Source organism: Tyto alba, unplaced genomic scaffold (genome assembly GCF_018691265.1).
Source record: "Tyto alba isolate M040663 unplaced genomic scaffold, T.alba_DEE_v4.0 Super-Scaffold_42, whole genome shotgun sequence".
NCBI classification, from domain to species: domain Eukaryota; kingdom Metazoa; phylum Chordata; class Aves; order Strigiformes; family Tytonidae; genus Tyto; species Tyto alba.
In genome coordinates, this window is record NW_024881318.1 from 15,978,883 (window position 1) to 16,001,479 (window position 22,597).

General features: G+C 40.9%; 1 protein-coding gene across 2 annotated transcripts in view; it reads right to left on the reverse strand.

Annotated features, from left to right (window-relative positions):
- Positions 1-4,946: 4,946 nt before the first annotated feature.
- ADAMTS12 (ADAM metallopeptidase with thrombospondin type 1 motif 12) overlaps positions 4,947-22,597 on the reverse strand; it is a 181,975-nt gene continuing 164,324 nt past the window's right edge. For both annotated transcript variants that reach the window (XM_042804887.1, XM_042804888.1), the window contains 5 exons: positions 16,420-16,572; positions 13,587-13,763; positions 11,870-12,016; positions 9,973-10,126; positions 4,947-7,884 (listed from right to left, as the gene is read on the reverse strand). In XM_042804887.1, the coding sequence (XP_042660821.1) occupies positions 7,649-7,884; positions 9,973-10,126; positions 11,870-12,016; positions 13,587-13,763; positions 16,420-16,572 (867 nt within the window). In that variant the 3' untranslated portion in view covers positions 4,947-7,648. The remainder of the gene's footprint in view (positions 7,885-9,972; positions 10,127-11,869; positions 12,017-13,586; positions 13,764-16,419; positions 16,573-22,597) is intronic.

Here is a 22,597-nt window from a genome sequence, read left to right on the forward strand (position 1 = left end):
TTTCTCACAGAACCTTACTTAATGTGCAAAAGGTTTCAAACACTCCAATACTCCACTTCTCAGCAACTACACTTTCTAGCATAGTTTGTTGCCGTTGCTGCTTAACAAAAACTTCACATTTACACAGGCAAACTCATTCTGCACCTAGAGCAAGGCTGACTGGCTGCAGTGGGTGGAAAATTTCAACTCCAGCCTTGATTACCTTTCTGCAGCTTCAGACTCAATAAGGGTCATGGCCATGGCAGTCACACCAGCAGGATAAAAGCTCCCTGGACAAAGCTTCATTTGTATTAATGGACACTTTTTGCCTCCTCCCCTGCTTGTAACAACAGCACTCAGTGAACCCAGAGACATGGGTTGCTCAAAGGATTTGTTGAGCTTGGCAGAGAATGTTTTTGTGTTCCACATCTCACCACTCTTTTGGATACTGTGAGTCCAACAAGGGCTGAAAAACACATTTCCCATTTGGAGGGTGAAGGCAGGTCAGGCAGATTGAAGCTGAGCCTGTGTGGGTGTTGAAGAGGCAAAGGAGCAACAGATCAAAAACCCAGCACTGCCTGCTCCCAGCAGGGTCCCCATATAAATGAGGGTCCCCTTGTCAATCTGACCGTATGTCCCTTGTGGGAGGAGATCGGGAGCCAGCAGGAAGCTTCAGCCAAAATCAAGTGAGCTGAATGTGTAACTACAATAGTTACTGAGACCGATTTCTGCTCCCATTAACTCCAGCAGGGTCTGGCTGCTGCAACATCCCCTCTGCCTTGGTGCCTAAGCACACACTTGGAAGGCAGGCATGAATAGAAACGAAGCGACCTGGGAGCAACAGGGAACTGTCAGCTGCCAGGTCACACACAGGGAGTGCGCTTGCTAGCAAGGGGGGACGTCTGCTGTAAGCAAACTCCTGCTTCATGCTGGAGCCTGAGGATGCTCATGGCCTCCAGCTCAGATGCAGTAACTTTAATTTTACATGGCTGTGAAGCCCAGACCAGCTGGGCTCAACATCTCATGAGATAGGCAGGAGGAGTGAAGTCAGTCGCTTTCCATCTAGGTCCATGGCTGCTGGTTGCAGGGTCTGGCACAACCTATTTTTAGCTGGGGACAGAATCTCACTGGTCTTTCAGTGTGTTAGCTATTCCAGTGACTTGCTTTGACTGCCAGGGCCAAGGCTGTGTCACACGAAGGCTAGGACTAGGGACAGGGACACATAGAAAAGAATTTGCAGTTTCCTCTGGAGAAAAATACCATTCAATTAGCTTTCAGACAGTAGGCGTTGCAGCAAAGGACAGTAATTTTATAAGCCAGCACTGTTTGTTATGATCTGATTCAGGCTCCCATATATTATAACATGACGATATATTTTTACTTTCAGAGCCAAACAACCAAATAATATACTTCCAAGCAAACACAGTGCATAAGAGGTAATTTAATCTCAAGCTTCATTATTTCAGCTATTGTATGAGACAGATAACAGAGCAGGACAATAGACAGAAAACATAGTCTCTCCATGCCTGCCATCTCTGTAAATAAGCATGTGGGGTGCTTGAAGATTCAATCCACTCCTGTTCACAAAGTGCTCATGGGTTTGTAATAAGGTATTACCTCTCTGTTAGTTCATGAATCAGCTTCCCTCACTGGAGCTTTCTTTATGGTGGTTTCACATTAACGTCACGTTTGCCATCACTCCAGCATGCCAGTGTTCCCAGTGTGAATTTCCCCTAACACCACTGCTCCAGTAAACAGCAGTGCCCTTTGCCCAGGCGGTCTGGCAACAAGGACACAGATGTGTCATTACAGGAGGGCAGCACTGGGTGCCTGTTCACAGCCCGAGGATTAATGCTGCAGTAAAGCCACACGCTGCCCTGAAATGCTCGCGTGTACAGTGACCTTCACCTGCCTGGGACTCCCCTTCTCATTTGCAAGACAATGGCCTGACCCCACATGCAGCCTCTTCTTCCTTCCAGCTTCTCCCAGCCTCTACAAACAGAGCATGTTCTCTTTTTGCTAGCAGACAGTATTTATCCAAATGCATGACAACCCCTAGGGATTTAAAATCCAAGGTTCACCCCTTCTTTAATTTATCGAGACTTCATGCTAAACAATAGGGAATTCAGGGTTTCTGTTCTGCCTTTATGGCATAGTAAGAGCTGACTCTTACACTGTGTCCTTCGCTCAGTGCCTTGGGCACTGTGCTGGCCTATTAATTAGGAAGCTGAGCTCAAGCCCTTTCCTTCCAATCTGGAGGGAAGTCCGATGGCAGCCTCTCACAGACCAGGCTTTGAGGCAGGCCTCTTTGACTCATTAGCCTTCATGAGCCCTCAAAGTACTGCTCTCCACAGTCAATATAAGGAGAAGAGCTACATCATGTCTCAGCCCACAGCCAAAGCCACTGAATCACTGAATCTAGTGTAGAATAGATGGCTGCCAAGGACCACCTTCTCACCTTTTCTCAATTTTTACCTTTGATTTAGTGAAAGCTACATCTAATGACTCGTAATGGTAACATAAGCCCTGAAGAACCTTGATAAATTTTCTTTTTAATTTGGTTGTGTCTTTCAAGTAGGCATATGATGGCAGCCCAGATATTTAACAACTTCCTGGTTCTCACATGTTCACCAGAGATTATTCCCCAAACCCAGGCACCTCAACTTAGCGAAGACTGGCCACTCTGAAGGTACTGTAGTTATTGCTTATCCTCCTGCTGCCACCACCATGACTGGAGGAGAGGCTTGTACTCCCTGGCTAACATATCCCAGGTTTTGTTCCTGTGGGTGTGCTGGACATATCTGCATTCATTCATTAAGAGAAAGGAGAAGGTTGGGACCAATCAGAGAAACAAGCAATATCCTTGTGTGAGTTCCCCATATTCTACCACCTGCAGGTGTAAGGGTTGGGGAGGCTGCAGTTTTGGGCAGCAGCAACAAACCACTTTTCTTATGAATCACCATTCTGTAGCAGAATGAGATCCTGGAAACACAGCTGGATCAGTCGGCCCAATGAAGAGAGAAGCATCTGACACCAATTCCTGTTCCCCAAGGGAACATGATAACCCACTGAAAACAAGGACATCTAGGGCTTTCAGTTCAACAGGACTGAAAATTCTCCCTCTTAAGTCTCCAATGCACTGTGTTTCTGTATCCACAAAATTAAGCTATCAGTGCTTCTGCATTAAGTGCCTCCACCTGGAATACCATTCCTCATGTCCCTACTTTTTTCTCACCTCAGCCCATCATCATGGAAGTATGCTACTGCTGGCAGAGAAGCCTGCACACCTATAAATCTCTGGCTGAAAAGGTCTAGTTCTGATTGTGCCCTGGTACCACAAAGTAGCTATTTTCATGTTTAGGTACTAATGAGACTCATGCCTATACACACCTCACTGTCTAGCCCACTAGGACTGCAGAGCACAGGATCAGACCCTATGTGAAACCCAACTGAAAAAATAAGTTATTCCAGGTTGATGGTGAGGACACTCATCTGGCCTCTGGCTTACCCAGAGCAGGTTCACAGCAGGGCTGCTGTCACTAGGTGCCACAAACCACACTCACCTTTGCAGCCAGCAGCCTTAGGAAGGTTTAGAGAAGTAAGACATCCAACATCCCCCTCAGTGAATTTCAGGATGGTACCTGACAGTTTGAGGCACACGTGATGTAGAGTTTCCTGTGACTGTGTGTGACATTTTGGGTCTTCCTGAAGGGCAGTGTCCTGGATCTCAAAGCGCCCTAAAACAACTAGTAGAACAGACAGATGGAGGTTGCATATATGACCATTAGCAGACAGTGATTACTCACGAAATGTAGTAGATCTTCCTGTAGCTATCCCTGGATGCCTACGTCTACATTACATACTCTTAATTCTGCTTAAGCGTGGGTAATATCAAGTACTTCTCCTGTATTTCCATAAGACCGTCACAGCCACTGACTGACGAGTGCTTTTCTACAGAAGCCACGGCGGAAAATGGACAACTTATTGCTCAAATCCACCCACAGTCTAGGGACCTTATTCCTACTAAAATCATGGAGGGAACCACTAGAGACACAAGCACAATGTTTTCCCTGCATGCTGATTTCAATTTGAGCTGACGCTAGGCAGCCAAAAGGCAGTTCCTTTGGTGGGTGCTGCACGCTTGGATGGGCCAAAGTGCAGTGAGCCATGCCACACAGTGCAGCAGACAGCAGGGACTGCTCCTCAGGCTGTGTGTTGTGCACCAGGTCATCCACTGAATGCCTAACAAGCCTTTGCAAAGTGGAGGGAGCATCAACTCATTTCTCAAGTCAATTAATTCCTCTCCCTTACAGCACCTGTGCTGGATGCTGCCCCTGTGGGCTGGAGATCCACACTAACTTCGTGAAGTAAGAAGGAGCAACTTCCTGCAACTTCCATGGGGTGTTATGAGGCTGAACCCATGAATAGCTGCATGGGTGGAGTTTGGTAACGTAGGGCTAAGGGATGGTGCTCTCTACCCAAGCACACGTGCCTAGTTGTGATGCCTGCATTCATGGGCTGCATGTCAAGAAACAGGGTTGGTGTGATTAAGTTTCTGGACACGGGCATCAGCAGTACTTGCAGAACTTGAGTACTGAAAAGATTCAGAGGCAGGAGGGTGGGAAGTGGGCATGATCATATTGTATGCAACCCTTCAGGAAAACAAATACATCCCACAATAGACATGCACACATCTGCTGCCAAGGAGCTAAGGCCCATCTGCTTGGACTAGAAGTGATGTCATCTATTCAATAGGAAATATCTAAGCCTATTAATGTATATTTTTATTTAACATCATGGTTTATTCCACTACTTTTTCCCCTCACCCTTTTTAATGATCTCTTTTATGTTGGAATATCAACAGTGAGGATTGTCCTGGAATAGAAAAGATAATTTCTAAGCTTTGTTTTCTTTGGAATTCCATCTTATAAAGCTTCTTGCACTGGAAACATAAAATATAAGAGACATCAGACATAAGCAATGCCATTTATTGAAACTTGAAACAAATATGTCATCCAAGTTTGCTTTTTAAACCTTGAAATGTTAAAAGAAGCAGTGAATGTGCCAAATACAAATTTTTTCCTGAGCAACCTGTTGAAGCTGATGTGTCTCAGGCTAATATGATAACGTAATGATATTATGCCTCTGCGCTTAATACTTTATTCAGTTTTGAGAATAGTGACCATCTGGGTTAGGATCATAAATCCACCTTTACTTAAAAATAGTTATGTCATAAGAAAGGAATCTTGGTAAATGGATGGGAAAGATGACTGCACAGATTATTAACATAGAGGAGATATTAGGCTGATGAGTATGATGTAAGAAGCTATGTAAAATACAGCAGTGGCACTGCTCTATTAAAACAGTTCATGTTGTTGTCATAGTCTTTTCTCTAAAGTTTTAAGCTGAGCAACAGTGATGACTATGCTTCCCTGGGTAGAAAGATTATTTTGATTAATGTCCATAATATAATTTATTCACTTTTATCAATTTCAAATAAGATTACAGCTCCCTGAAGAAAACAATGAAGCCAGAAATAGTTTTATTCCACACTAACTATAAGGAACACTGGAGGGGACAATCCTCCCAGGCACTTTTCCTCCTACCTGCAGGTACCTATGAGCACAGAAGGGTCTGACTCTGAAGTGAATCTAACTTTGTCCTGCCCAAATCCTGAAAAATGCTTCTGGGAACATCAGAAACATCTTCACTGTCCACCAGTCTAGGTTGCTCGGCCATCAGAGAACTGCCTTGGACGTAGCAGTACAGGTTCTGCTCTACACAACACAGCCTGAGGCCAAGCCCTGCCCAAATGCTTCCTGAGTCAGATGGGACACCTTCACTCCTTCACACAATTCAATATTTCTGTCTCCAGTGAAATATGAACTGCCCAGATTTCTATTGCTCACAGGGTCAGTAGCCATTAAGGACCTCAGAAGGCCCATAAGCACGCTGTGAAACGTAAAAAACAACGTTATGTCTGGCATTGGCCAGGAACACCATAGATGTATTATTTTAAGAGTATGTGCATGTATGCTATGTACACACATGCACATGCACCATTGTAAGTTATCCCCCAAATCTGTTATATTAGCACCATATTTTTAACAGTGGATTTTAAGTTTTATCAGCACCTGTAACTGGGGTTATATTGCCATCACAGAGGTTAATAAATCTAACCTTACCATGCTGCATATCTTGAACTCCCAGAGACTTCAAGTGAAGAAGTGAGCCCTTAGCCAAAGGTCACAAACCTATGAAAAAGGACCATTAGACTTGTGGCCATCATTATGTTAATACATTACAGCCAGGCCCAAATATTTCTATTGACTTTCATAAAGTTCTGTCTAGAAATAGGGCTATTGCTAGTCATAGCTCTGTAACCACAGTGACACTTGGATTCATGATAATGTGTCTCACTCTACACTGCATAAAATGTGACATTTGTCTGTATTACAATCTAAAATTGTCAGGTAGCTAGAGAGTAAATCTGAGATTTTCAAAAGAGTGTGAAGAACCAAGTTGTCCAAATCCTACTGAATTTCAAAGGAATCTAAATGTCAGATTCTGTTCAGCTCTTTTGAAAATGCCCAGCCTTGCTTCAAAGGGTCCAGTCTGGTCTTCCTGAAGTTTGTTCTGCCATTGTCTTCAACAGCAAAACAGATATGCTATTTGGCTAGTGCTCTCCTAATGCCTGAGGCCCAGAGCTACGCAGATACTGTGGGTCTCAGGCTCCTGTCCCAGGTGCCCTCATCCTCACTACAAGCAAGGATTTGCACTGGGGGAAAAGTCTGCTGTGTATGAAGTGACAGAGCACTCTTGTGGATGTGGGCTTACACTCTACTAGGAGATGCCAGATTAAATGATATCTCTGTCACTGAATACTGAATATTATGAATTACAATCTCTCTATTAAGGTGGCAGATGCAAATAGCTTTGATTTCATGGTACCATGAAATGTCATTTAAAACATATTTAGGAACTTAACATCCCATATTTGGTGGGGTTTTCAGGTTACAGCAAGACACTTGTAGCAGAAGAAAACTGGCCAGGACAGGCTATTGCTGAGGTATTCTGTAGAGGTTCAGTCAAGTACTAAATGAACATTTTTTCTTTTGAATAACCCAATGTTTCAGTTCAGCCTGCGTATCATAATCAGTTATTATAAAACTCTGATTTTAAGTTTATTAAGTGAGCAAAGAATTCAGAGAAACACTGCCACTTCATCTTGATTCCTAAAAACAGAAATGTGAGTGAGCACAGTGGGATCTGGCCTGCAGCACAGGTCTGTGTCTGCTGTCCTGTTGGCCGCCTTCACTCAGCACTCTTGAGTAAGTGGTACTGCTATTTCAAGTGGGTTTTGGAAAGGAGATGGAAGAAAGAACAAGTGAAACATTCATTTAAAAAAATCAAAAAATTATTGCAAGCTTGTTTCTAGCTTCTATGCATGCCTAAGAAGAACTAGCAGCTGGTATACTGCAAATTATGTCACAAATTTTGGACTATTACTGAGAACAACATGAAGCAGTAAGTTAGGACCAGTAACCCTAAGGGATGTGTTTTGCCAGTTTTGTTCACATACTGCCATTTATGTTGGGTGGTTCAGAAACAAAAGGAATGTAAAACCTGTAAACAGAAGCTCTACTCAAAGCAACCAGATAAAAAACAGCTAGTGCTGAGCAGCTTGGTTGTCGTTTTCTTGGTTTTGAGGTGATTTTCTTCTAGATATAGTGTAATTTTGTTGCTTGAGGCCTCGCCGATCCCAGTATCTTGCTTTGTTACGAATTCGGGGCTGACTACACGTGAAGCAGCACTGAGTCTGTATTGATGGCAGCAAGCACTTGCCAATGCCTTTCAGCCTCTGGCAGAAGTGAACTGACAGTTGGTCTTTGCTGCAGGGTAGCCCTATGGTGAAGAAGATGAGAAGAATTAGCTATATTTGGTGGACAAATTATCTATATTTCTAGAATTTTAAACTACTTTATGCCAGACAGTCATGCCTGTTAAGGCTCTTCTTTATGATGGCTTTCTCTTCCTTTGTATTACAAGTCAGCTTGATCCCCCTAAAACTTTAGGACGTGTAAGTGAACAGCACCTATTAAACTTCACGTGACCTTCTGTTTTGGAAATAGAGCACTCTTTTATTACTGTTCAGTGAGGCTTTACTTTTGCAGCAGACATAGCTTATCTGTGTTTTTCACCTTAATGTTTCTGTTTTTAAGAACTGCTAAAGAAAATCTAGCAACAATTATCTGTGAGTCTGGTACTTTCACATTTTTGTAATAGTGCATTTAAGACAAGCACAATGGGCTGGCAGTGTGCTGCAGAGCCATGCAGGGCAGGCAGAAGAGCATCGACAAGGCACATGTAACTCCATGTTCAGCTTGACTGTGCTTCAGTTTCTGCAGCACCAGGATAAGCCAGGTACTGCTACTGTATGTATTTTGGTGCTGACAGTTCTGTGGCAACTTTAATAAACTGATATGTGTCAGATTTAGTTAGATATTACAAAATGGGGGCCCTCATCTGTGAGAAGAGGTGGCTAAGGGGAGAGTGAAGGTTTGCAAAAACAGGAAGGTGGTGGATTAGCCAAATGCAAGGCTGTTGTTCAGCAAATCCCTCAACAAGGAGATAAAACAGTTAACTTATTTTCACAGCAGGCTGTGAACCTCTGGAACTTGATGCCACAGGAGAGAGTAGAAACAGAGCGCATTGCAGGATCAAAATGGGATGCAACATATTAATGGAAAAAGTTCCATAAGTTTAAAATAAAATGCACTAAAAGGGATGCCTTTCATATTAATATGTCAATTGTGAATTCTGGAGGAATACCATGGAAATGAATCACAGGTAAGGACTAAACTTCTGTATTCTCCCTATGTAGCAACTTCTAATGCCATTGCTGGAGACACAGTATTGGACTGCACGGACCACTGGCCTACCCAGTAGGGCATATATGTTTTACCGGCTCCTTGAACTTTTATTCACAGAAATAACTATTACTCATCTATGTAGGTAATATTTATCCGAGCCTGTCTTTCTGAACATGAGAGGGACAGGAGATAAGCAGATCAACTCAACCCTAAAGCAAAACATGTGCTAAAGATCTCTGAACAGCAGGAGTGATGCCTCACTCTCAGGTGTATGCCAGATCTGCACTGCCCTCAGGAGTCAACCTCTTGTCTCATTACACGATTGGACCCTTACTGCTGACTTGCTAAGAGAGAAGAATCCTCCTCCAAAAGGCCTTTGAAGGTTCTTCCAGAAGGACTCTGAGCTGTTGCTGTTCCTACCTGAGGGTATCTGCTGAATAGTGCAGTACAGTGACTACAGATAAAGATACCCTTCTGTGAGCTTCCTCCCCTGCCACTTCTTTTCTGGGCTATTAACCATCTATACAACTGGACTCCTGGGTCCTTGGAGGACAGAGGTACAGAACACCATGAGTCACAAGAGGACTTCTCTCCACCTCTTCATTTGGGAGTCAGTCTCACCCTGTGGACACTGAATTCATACTGCTAAGACTGTATCTGGGTTCACTGCCAGTCAGATTTTTCTTACAGTGTCTGTCTCACTTTGCTTGCTTGCACTCCCAGTCCAGAATGTGCAGCTCCCATATTGTCTTAAGAAATGAGTTCTGTTTGGATTCACAACATGTCCTTCCACAGTCCTGAAAACCGACTATGAGTTACCTAAAACAGGTCAAGACAAGCAGACCTATTCATTTAGTTGTGGCATTGTAAATTAGGGATGCTTGCTCAGAGAACTGCATTCCCCATGATGGCAACACAAGGCCAGCAGGGCCAGAGAATGTGACAGCGTGATTTTGCCGACAGTCGAGCTGAGCAGCAGCACATTAAGCTGACCTACAATCGCTGAGCCCACAGTATTCACAACAAGTTGATAAATATGGGTCAGCTCCCAGTTTTTGCAGAATCTCACCACAAATGGAGAGGTTTCTGGAAACTGTCTGATGCAGTTGTATTATCATACCTGTATTTTTCCTGCACTCTTGCAGATTGCACTTCTGATATGCCATGGGCTTGGGTTTATCCACACACATACTGTCATCTTCAGTTTCATTAGTTTCTATATTCGTGCACTTCACAGGTCTTTGCTGAATGCCTCCTCCACAAGTAACATTGCACTGAAAGAGTAATTTTAAGATATATAAAAGTCTTTTACATGGAAATTGTGCAATATGCCAATATGTGTGTTGTAATGTGACAGAAACTAAAAATGACACATGATCCAGAACCAATGACACTAAATTACTTTGTCTACTATATTCTCCATCCAGATACCTCCATGGTGCATCGTTGCCAGATTTGGCAGGATACAGTGTAGGGGTAAATAGTATAAATACAGCATCTTGCAATGCATAACCAGAGTGAGAGGACTGTTTTCTGCAGAGGAGGATGAGGATGAACTGAAATGCCAGTTAGTACTGCACACAGACATTTTTTGTTTCACGTTTTATCACCATCTAAGTTAATCATGAATAATAAATTGCAATGTTAGGTTTAGAAATGACTGAGATGAAGATTTAAAAAAGGCTCAGAGGGATTGTTTTTCTTTGGTGACATTTACACTGTGGTTATCCTTTCTTTATGACCACAAAACAACTGCCAGCAGCTTGTTCTGGCTGCACACAGATGGACATAAAAAAAAAGAACATTTTCAAAATATGTTCCTGTACTATTCTGTAAATGTACTTAATTCAGACATCCCAGAGAGTCTGAGAATTCCAGTTAATTTCAAATTACTTTTCTCTTCAGACAAATAGTTGTCAGCAAGATACTCCAACAGATAAAGAATGCCAGCTAATGAAGCTCAAGGGATGAAGACAGTACTGGTACCTCTTTAATTCCTCTGTGAATTATCCCATCTCTAATGTGTATCTCTGTGCATACAACTCATTATTACTGATGTGAAGTACATGAAAATATCTTAGGTATTCTCGCAGCAACTATAGATTAATGTTTAAGGTAGTTATTTTTATAAAGAAAAATAAATGTGATTAATAAATCAGTAAAATAGTTGCTATACGTTCTGGTATTCAGTTGCTTATTTTATGCATGTCCCAACATTTTCACTCCCATATTCAAGTGTTAGAGTTACACTAACTCTACATTATATTATGGTCTTATCCCATCTAATGGCTTTGTGTCAAAACCAACTCATTAAATTTTCTGTGTTAAATGACTCTCCATTGTTCCCTTATTTGTGGTTCCTGGCTTTTGATGTGCTTTCAATGTTTTCTTCTGCTGTGAGGAGCATTTGTAATGTATGAATTGGTTTATTGAGGAAATTGAAGGGAAAGGTTTATTAGATGTACCAGTCTCTTTATAACTAAACATGTATTGCAGATACTGGAAGGTTCCCCAAAGATACACCTCATATTTGTCAATTAGATTGCCAGATGCCAAAGTAGAAGGCTGTTGGTCAAAATTCATAATTTCTGTTTGTGTGGGCAAGTCCAATATTCCACAAAGTTTCTTTAAGGGTCACCCAGCTCCCCCCAGTAGTCTAGAACAGTGGAAAATTTCAAATGAGCAATGGAAGAATGTCAATGGTATCTCCTTTTTTATTAGAAAAGGAAAAAAACCCCAGCACTCCAACAACATTTAATGCAGCAACATAAAAGCTACAATGACTATCAACTGAAGGAGCTGAGATGGGCTGGCTCTGAAATGTTTAGCAATATTTTCAAAAGATCTTCCATTGTAGCTCCAGCTGTGCATAAGAAACTATATTTGCCATAGGCACTGAGGTTCACAGACAAGTGGTCTTAATATGACCATTTGTGGTCATATGACAAGTGGTCATAATATGACCAAACATGGCCAACTCAGGATAACAAATAAAACAAAAAAGAACTGAATCCTACCGGGCCCCATGCCTGGTTAATCCACTGCGTACATGGCTGCCTGTTACATGAAGCAATGGCATTAGGTCTTTTTGTCCAGTCACAGTAGCCTTCTTCTGGGCAGTAGATATGTCTCTTTTGTTGGCCACCACCACATGTTCTTGAACACTAACAAAAGAGATGCACAAACCCATGAGAGAGGTAGGAATGGATGAGAGCCCAGAAACAGACCATAAAGACAGTAGGAAATGTGCTTCGTTTAGAAATGTGGAGCCACAGGTAACAAGAAGCGTGTCACTGACCCATGTGATTTAGAAAGATGTACAGGCTAGCCTGCAAAGAAGAAAAGCTCTGCATTGAGACATTTATTTCACCACGTGCTTGGAAAGACACAGGGAAGAAGTCACTGGTCCACAATACTTGGGGGAAAGCTGTTCTAGACGTGTATTAATGCAAGGAACATAGGACAGCATGGAAGTGGCAACACAGAACAGGCAACACAGAACTGCTCATGCAGCACCACCAGCTGCAGTAACTTCTCTAACAAGAATAAGATTGGAAGACATGTGTCTGCAGGATTAATCTGTAATATTTACTGAAGACAAGTTCATGAGATGCAACAGCTTATTTTTATGAGGTGGTTGGGGACATTAAAGTTCACCCTATCCATACAATAAATTAACTATTTGGCAATAAAAGTGTCATATAAAGGCAGTGACCCGGGTTATTTTTTAAACATTCTTTTGTCCACATTCTAGTATTATTCACCAACTGATTTTTTACTACTATTCACTAGGTCTACAGAAGAGCCTGCTTGAAATACACAAAAGACTTTGTACTCTGACATGAAATAAGGTGCCAGATATACTTTGAATAATGCACTGGAATTGCACTGGAATAATGCACAAGGAATTGCGTCCCTATGGACAGAGGACCAGAGTTGATATCTGATAAATGAACCTTTCCAATCCTATTCTATCCAGTATCTCTAGCATGAGGACAACTGTCAGGGCTGGACAAGTGTTTTTATAAAATATTTTAAGTGGCAAATGGGTGCAATCATTTGGCTACCCTTATCCTTGAAATCCAAAAGCGTCAGGTTCACAGCACCACAAACACTGTGGTGCTTTCTCCAAATCTGCTTTTAGTGGGAGTAAATACTAAAATATAATCAGACCATGTGCTTTAGCTGACATAAATACATGCCTGGCTGCCTATGAGTATGTTGGTACAGATTTATATTACAATTATATTACAGACTGTTGGCACGGATTTATATTACGAAGTGACCCAGAAGTCAGATATATCTTATGTCTGACCTCAGTCTCTGGCCTCATAAAATTCCAGCCATAAAGTATAGAGGAAAATTCCAGATTAATCACAATAAGAAAGTAAAATTAAAATGACAGCAAAAGGGATCAGGCTGAATGAATCACATTTGCTGATCTACTAGGATAGCTAAAACAAATCTTCTTCCAGGCCATCTGCTTCTCTCTTTCAGGGAATGGTAATTTACTGTTCTAGATGCATATCACATTCAATCCTAGGAAAGATTCTGGGGAAGTCTTAACGACGTCTATGATAATTTTTGCTGTAACCATACACAAGGACTGCAGCCTCAGAGTGGTACTAGCTGTGTGCCTTAGAGTGAAAGTTTACCTAACAGCATGAGATCTAACAGTCACTGTTAACTGACAGCTAATTGCTCATTCCCAAAGGTTCTTTTAAAGAACATTACCTCGTTCCAGGGCTCCACATGCCACTGCAAGCAAGGCTCCATGTTACAACTTGTGTTGACTTGTGGTTTATATCCGCCGAGTAACTGGCAATGAAAAGGCCTGAGAAGTCGCTTTTCACGAACATCGATGCAGTGAACATCTCGGGTCTTGAAACCACCACTGCAGTTAGCAGAGCACTGTACACAAAACAGAAAGGGGCACATCTCCAAATGATGCTCCGCTGAAGGGTTGTCCCTTCCCCAGTCACAAAGGTGGAGGAGGACAGACTGAGCTTTAAGCATCCTGACTTACAGAGGGAATTTCCAGCTTACCATGACAAGGATCTGTTGTTAGGCTTAAATACTGTGGTTTACATTATAGCAAATCAGAACACAGCAAATAAATACTTCTCTTTCTTCACTGGAATATCGATTAATAACACAGATGCATATTTAATTAGGAAATTTTGCCAGCTATTTCCAAAAATGTCATAGTGAAAGAGTCATAATGCAATAAATATAAAAAATGAATCCTGTACACAGGGAAATTGCTGGTTGTTTAGTTGATTCTGAGGGAGGAGGCAGGCACTATTGGGTGAGTTGATCTCTCATTCAGCCATGAAAGGGGTAGGTGTACATGGCAGCAGATTGCTCAGGTTGGCAAAAAACTGCTCCTCATCTTAGCCCATAGATTTGAGTTGCTGCTGATACCACTGGGAAATAGTGGACTCATCCCACAGCAGCAGCTCCCACGCTCACCTTCCTTGCTCCTCCATGGCACCAGAAGGATCCATACCCCAAAAGCAGTGTGGGTGTGAGAGAATGGGAGAGAAGAGTGCCTCACTCACAGCCTGTGAAATCACTTCTCATCTTGGACCACTACTGGCAAGCCAAGCTATCCCATCCAGTCTCCTATTTCTCCCCAGAGCTTGCTTCAAGGCCTCACACAGCAGGACCAGGTTGCATCCCCACCTACCAAAGCCTAGGACCTCTCCTGCTGCTGAGTAAGAACTGATTTTGCTACCCCAAGGATAAGGACATTTAATTATTTTGCCTTTATCCAGAATTAAAGCCAATTCTGCCGACACCACTGAATAATTCCAGATCAGCTTTCATCTTTACCGCCATGATGCAATGTAACAACTGGTGCTGTTCTCCTTGGCATAAATAAGCATTCTTCAGTTGAACAAGGAAACTGAATATAATACTACCCCAGGGAGCTGAAGGATGCAGGGAAGGGGAATCCATGTTCTTATTCACAGCAGCTTCTGTCCCTTTGGATAGAAACAATGAACAGAAGTGACTGTGCAAGAAACTAAGCACACACAGCCCAAAAATATGTGCAAATTATATGTGGTACTAAACTTAGATTGTAAGATCTAGTCTGAAGCACCTTTCTTTTTGGGGAGGGAAACAATTGGGTAAGAGAAAAGAAACAGAGAAAGCTTTACTACACTTGCAGGGGAATATAGCCATCTTGCTGTGATAAGGTGACATAAAGCTGTTTGAAACAAGTAATGAGAAAAACAATTGCCCCTTGCAAAAGCAAACAAAAAATAGCCATTTTTATAGATGAAATTGTAATTAGGCTTGTGTAGTTCAATTGCTGGAAAATAAGGGTGGCTAACACAAGAGAAATCTGCTAATAAAGCCTTTTGTCTCAAATTTGCCTCACAATTGAACTGACACTTTAAAATATGTTTCCTCTAAACTTGATTTCTAGCTACTTTTTGTGACATAACTATCATCGACTTGTTGCAAGAGCAGTAACATTTATGAAGGAAAAGTGAAAGTGAAATATGCCCTACTGCAACTGGGACTGGAGAGTATCTATGTATCATTTAAAATTAATTTTGAAGGCTTAATATGGTTATATAATGCCTTGGCCTTTCCTGGACTTTCTAAACAGGCATGTATTTCACATACAAATCAATTCTATGTCAAAGAGCTCAATAATATAACATAGGTTTTGTAACTATAACCTTTTCTTTGTATGAATCTGCCCTCTAGTCCAATGGCAACAACATTGTCCAGAAAAATGATACATACTGAGAAAGTCTGAGAGATCTATCTTTTTCTTTATTAAATCAACATTATTTCAAATAGAATTTTGTAGTTTTGAGTCTTGAAAAATAGCCCACTGTTTGAAGCCCCAGTTTCAGACAGCATGAAGACAAAATATAACAAGCTTCAAGAAGTCACTGAAGCCCTTCCAGGTGTCCATCACATACCTTACAATGCTGAAATTGAACTCAAATGCAATTTTTTGGGTTCCACTTACCGCCTTGGACACTCTTCTGTCTCTTGACCAGGCCTGTGTACATAACTAGGACCAAATAGACCCTAGCAATAGCAGGCATTCTTCCACAAACATTTTTCTTTAGTTTTTGTAATGTATAACTTAAGAGGTTACATGAATGGGGAACAGATCATGTCACTTAAGAGATAATATATAGAGGCAAGGGTGAATAGGAACATACCAACTCCCTCTCCCAAGTTCCTACTTGCTTCTTAAAATTAGGATATGCTTCTGAAGGCAGAGATGAAAAAGATGCCACATGTAAGTATGTACAGCTTTGCCCCAGGATCTCAACAGACCATGATGGTGAGCCCTGCTTTAGCTTTAGATTCGAGAGTTAATGAGCACGATCCCACGCAGGAAGAGGAGAATTCACAGCAGATGCATTTCCATAAATAACTTAGTCAGGAAATGAGTAAATTAGTGTTGAATGGTCAACTGGGTATCATGTATGCATTCACTGAGTAAATAATTATTTTAAAAATGAAATTTAGAACTCCCTACTCTTTGAAGTTAGTAAGCTTACTGTTCACACACAGCTCTGAATGAAGTTACCTTGCTCCAATTTCCTGTTTTCCAGCTAGCGCATGGGCGGAGATAACATTTTCTTGCAGGATCAGGCTTTTTTGTGTGCTGACAGTGAGATGTGTTCCTGCTGCTGCACTCCACATGTCTCCAGAAAGCCCCGATTCCACAGGTGGTAGAGCACTGCACACAGGTGAGAGAAAAGCCCAGGGGCAAACTCAACGTTAGTAAATCATTCTGGAAGCAATCCAGGTACCTAAATATAAATAACTAAAGCCATTTTAGATGACCTATGCTACCTGAGATACTCAAAAGCAGATTTCAAATTCACCTAAGTCTTACTTAAGGTTCTGAAGGAGGGCTTTCTCTTGCTTTGTTAAGAAAATGCCAATTCTGATTTATACCATGCACTGTTCTTCTTTGGCAAACTCCTGCTTACTGAGACATTCTAAATCTGTACCAGTTCTTCCACATTTCCTGCTGTTATCTTTGAGGATCCAATGCAAAATGTCATTGTATCCAGTCTTCAGCACTGTTTCCTCTCTATCCCTAATACTGATGATGAGATATTCAGCAAATTGAGCACGATGGTGAAAATCTGAAATAAAATGTGTGAGACTCTTGGGAAAACTGTGTGGGAAAAGTATTTTTGAAATTATGAATTCAGTGGTTAAGTGTTTCCAACATATGGGAGGGTTTTAGTGTCTGAGGTAAAAGAATATTGATGATGACAGTCCAGATCTCAAGAGTGCACGTTTCACAAAAAAAGTCATTATCATTGTATTCTGAAGGAGGAAGGGGTAAAAAGCAGCTGGAGACACCCATTTACCTTTCTCTCCCTTAAAAGGGGAGGGACAGTGAAGTACATGCATAGAGTCGAATCCAACATGTGCCAAGCAGACTGTAGCTGGCATGACAAAAAGTAATCTTGGATTAAGTCAGTAAAATGATGAAGAGAGAAACTGCTATTGTGTGGTTTGAACTCCTACAAGGAAGTGGGAGAGTTAAATAGGAAAGATGAGTAAGTGTCCTTGGAAAGATGAGGAAAGCTAAGCTGAAGTTAAGGCAGGAAAAAAAACAACACTGAAGCCAGAGCTGTTATCAGATTCAGTCAGTGTAATGGAAAAATAGTTAATGGTCACAACAAAGAATTCTGGAAAAATTGAACATTATGAAGAGTGTGAATCTGCAAAGCCTCTGCAGCATGCCAACTCCAGCCAGCTTCCAAGATTCCTGGGATATCTGTCCAAGAAGCCACAAAGACCGTGTTAAAGGGGACTGCACTATTCAGTTTTGCATAGTCACATATCTATCCAAGATAACTTGCCTGTTCAAGAGGATTGACTGTCCTTGTCTTGGTTGCTGACTGTTGGATGGCTCCCCTCAGGTCTGCCCATCTGACAACACCAATACTTTACTGAAGCACTGCTTAGTCTTTGACCAAATCCCCGTTCTGAGCATTCATGAGAAAACCAAAGATAGCTCCAGAGATGATGCTGGGCAGCTCATACTGACAAAGCTTTACATTCTTGTCTGAGAGAGGTGAAACACAGCAGGATTCTTTAAAAAATTGTGTGCAGGTAGAGCCAAGAGAGAAAGGCATGATGCTGCAAATAGTACTGAGAAAAAGCTTTAGATTCCTTGACCATTGTTTCATGTTACATAAAGGGGTCTAACTGCTCTGAAGTTCAGGAAGATTTACTGCTTTTACCTTTTGTCATTCAGGAACCAAGACTTCCCTTTGTCACAGTAGATGTCTGTTAGAGAGGCAGGAAGTGCAGGTGACTTTTCATGATAAAGATGCAAAATGAGCAGATCTGGTGGCAATGGGGTATCTTTGATATCCAGAAAGCTCTGAGAAAGGTAAAAATGACAGTCCAGAATGGCCTGGGAAAGTAGTTGGGAAGAAGCTAAAAGACAGAAGCACTGGTGTCATTGGGCACTGTTTTGCCCTACTCTAATCAGCACTCTCCCTTGGGAGGTAAGTGTCAACACTGTTATGGGACATGTCACACCATTCCACCTCACATAATAGTGATTATCACTAATCTTGGGCACCATTTTCTCACTAGTATAGACATATCCTAAGGAGCAAAGAAATGTCAGAATATTGGCAGTTACTAAAAGAGAAAGATAAGAGAGCATAGCAAGAGATTCATCTAGGCAGATGCGGCTGACTTGAAATATTAATGTCTTGGAGACATGTCATCTAAAAGTAGGCATGAAGTTTTACTAGGGACTGGTAAATAGAAAGGGCAAAAATAAAGTCAGATAACTGTAGACTAAAAATGAATTAAAAGTAAAGAACAATAAGAAAAGGTTCAGTGAATGTTAGAATCCAGGTGTGTGCATGAAATACAAAACTTTTTATTTTACGAGAGAGATAATATCTGGTTTATTTACAGAATCGCAGAATGGTTGAGGTTGGATGTCAATATGCAAGGACTTTTGGACATCTTGTCCAACCCCCCTGCTCAGCCGCCTAGAGGCAGCTGCCCAGGACCATGTTCAGATATCTCCAAGGATGGAGATTCCACAAATTCTCTTTTTCACCACCTTTTCTTCTTCAAACTTGAAAAAAAAAAGTTAAATGTGCCAGGCTTCACATAAAGTTAATTTTAACATGAAACAATAGCTTGAATAAGAATAGCTTAAAGAATAGTAAAGTTAGATGCATTAAATATCCGCAAATAAATTTTATCAGTTCTGTGAAACTGAATGTATTGATCTTACCTCAACATGAATTCAAGTGTTCTTGAACAATCTTTGAACTGTTGAGAATTATTTTTTAAAATAGATTGGAAAAGTCCCAGAGAATTAGAGAATTTATTTCAAGTTATCTTTAGGAAAAGAAGAAATCAGATCTGTGGCCTAACGAAGCACTTCACTTAACTTTACTCCACAAGAAGATACAAAAGCAAATTATTAATCAAGACCAAAATGTTAAATACTAACAAAGATGATAAAGCAATAAACCAGCCCACATGGACCTATCTGGAACAAATTATTCAATTCAATGTAATATCCTTCTCTCACAGAGGTACCTGGCTTAATAAAAATAGAGAACCAGCTGATACGCTGCATTTTGACATGATAGCATAGGGCATTCTTTTAGCAAATGATGGAAATATCATCTAGGTAAAATAATTACAATTAGCACAGCTAACTGAAAAACTGTAATAAAGAGGTCCTCAGTGATTCAGTGTCAAAATGAAAAGACAATTCAAATATGGTCATGCAGGGCTCTGTCCAGAGCCACACCTGCTTCAATATTTTCATTAACTAATTGAATGATGAAAGACAGCACACACTTAAAACATTCTCAGATGATGCCGAATTAGGTGAGTTGTCAGGAATGTTGGAGGACACAATCTGAATTCAAAAACATCTTGCCAAGCTAGAAATTGTAAGAAAACAGTAACCTGAAATTCAAAAACATGCAAAATACCACACTTAGAGAGAACTTTTTATACATACATACATACATACATATATACAGATACACACAGATATACACACACACACACTCCCCCTAAACAAAACTGAGAACACCTGCTAATCTAGAAACATGATATTAAGGGATCCAGGGTTTGCAATGAACAACAAATTGAATAAATCAAATTGGGATGGTTACTAAACAAGACAAATCTCATCCCAACATTCACAAAGAGGGGAATATATAAAATGACAGCAATTATTCCATTTGATTTGCCAGGTGTCATTTGGGGCTATAAAGAACATCACTGAAGAAGAAATATATGATGAAAATGAAGCAAGCCCAGAAGAGAACAACCAGTCCCCAGATATTTAGGAAACACAAGGAAAATCTATAAAGAACTAGATTGTTTTGTTTAGAAATGAGACCCTAAACCAGTTATTAAGAAGACAAGTATCTTCCATAGTCTGCATATGAAAAAACAGAATCTTCATTTTCAGTACAGAAGACCTTCGTTATGTATAAGGAAAATACTTCTAGTGGTGGCAATGAATAACTAGGACAGACTGTAGCATCTCTGTATTAAAGACTTCTGTTCAGGATGCGCTGGGCATGGGAGCAAAACCTTTGCCTGGACTTTCTCTTGTAGGCTCTTTCACCCAAGCAGATATTAATGCAGGTCTTTGGGCATGTGCAGGAGGAAATGCTTCACTTGTTCCACTTGAACATGTGAAGCTGAAGTGATTCTCACCTGGCCATGGGAAGGCATAAGATGAAACTTCAAACTGCCATCAGAGGTGCATGTCTTGAACAACTGCTGATGCGGTGCTGGCTGAGCAAAGGTCTTACTCACTGGCTGCATCCAGACAGAAGGCACCAGCGTGATCTCAGTGGTCTAGCTGTGACTCCTCTGCCATGGGTCACACTAAGTTACTTATTGATGTCCTTTTTAGGCCTGCATTTCTACATTTCCATTGATTTGCACAATTCCAGACAGACCCAAGAGCAAACAGGAACAGAGAAACACACCTTTGATAGCCTTCACCGTCAGTACTGAGACACAGAGGCAGATCAGTGCAAGGTTTCCAGATCTGGACCTTTGGCTGTACTGATCAGCCTGGTTAAAAAAGGCTATCAGAAACACAAGGTAAGTTGTTCAGATACGAAAGTCTCTCACTTTAGGTATCATGATTTGAAGAATTTAAAATCCATTAGCACATAAGGAACTCTGTTTGCATAAAAATAAAATTTTACAGTAGGAAGGATATTAAATAGAAGTTTGTAAAATGTAAGTAGACCCCTGATGACTATACTTTTTTATTATAGTTGCTAGTTGAGTGGATGCCCCTTTACCAGCCCTGACCCCACAGTAAGTACTGTCTCGGGACACAGGAAGGTAAAAGCACAGAAACCTAACTGTCAAAAAAGCCTGGTGCTGGGTATTGGTAAAGAAAAGTCAGAAACAGTATACAAAAAATAGTGAGCACTTTTCTGGGACCATAGGAAACTTTGCAATCTGTACTGCTCCTGCATAGAAAGAAGAAATTAACCAAGTATTATAGCCATTCAGTAATGACAAGGTATCAGGGGAACAGGGACAAGTGATCACATTTCAAAGTACCTTCTATATGTTATACACATCAAAAGAGTTTTCAAACTCCCTGTAAGCTGTACTGGTTTTATTTACTCAAACAGAAAGACAGTAGTTTTGAATGTGAGTATCACAGGATGTTAACACTCATTCTCATTGAATTTCATCACCTTCAGAAATGAAAAAATTCATTTTGGCACAGCCTTTAATGCAGATAAAATAACCGTTAATTTCCACATTCAAACAAGACATAGTATAACACTGTAGTCATCAGCTGCTGTATCCAAAGAATACTGTACAGCCACAACCACTGGCTTGATAATTTTAGTTTCTATGTCAACCAGACAAAATGCTTCTCCTTTACCACTACGACAGTTCGGTTCCAATATAAGATCACTTAAACTTCAAACAAAGGTGCAGAACTCCATATTACAATGACTTCCCATGGGCATGGGCTGGACAAATTACGAACCCTGGATATACTAATTTAACTTTGGACTAACAGTCTTATCTTTACTTTGTAGATTCAAACTGGTTTTACCAGGCTGAATCATGCTTTGAGTTCAGAGGCATTTGCTTAATGGTGGATACAAAGGCTGATGGTGGGATGAGATAGAAATGCACCACAAAAATCTGTAATGTAAATAGCCAACTAAAAATATGTTTAAGTATCCACGGTATTAATGTACTTTATACAGAAATAAAGCTAACTTACCTACAGGAGCCTGGTCACGTACTAAGTTAGAAAATCCACATAATTTAGAAAGAAATTATATGTAACTGTAGCTTAGAACATAAGAGCACATCTACAGCTAGCTTATGTTATGTACTTATTTGGGAATACAAGTATATTCATTTGGTATCTGCAGGACTCATCTAAAAGCTAGCCTTTCTGCTGTGCTTTAAAATAAAACCCTTGAGGTATTTCTGGTTAAAGTCAAACCTGAATGTCATGTTCCTGGAAGAGTTTAGATTAGAACAGAAGTAGAATAGAAGTAGAAGTAGAAGTAGAATAGAAGTAGAAGTAGAAGTAGAAGTAGAAGTAGAAGTAGAAGTAGAATCGAATCGAATCGAATCGAATCGAATCGAATCGAATCGAATAGAATAGAATAGAATAGAATAATTTCAGTTGGATGGGAACTACAACGGACATCTAGTCCAACTGCCTGACCACTTCAGGG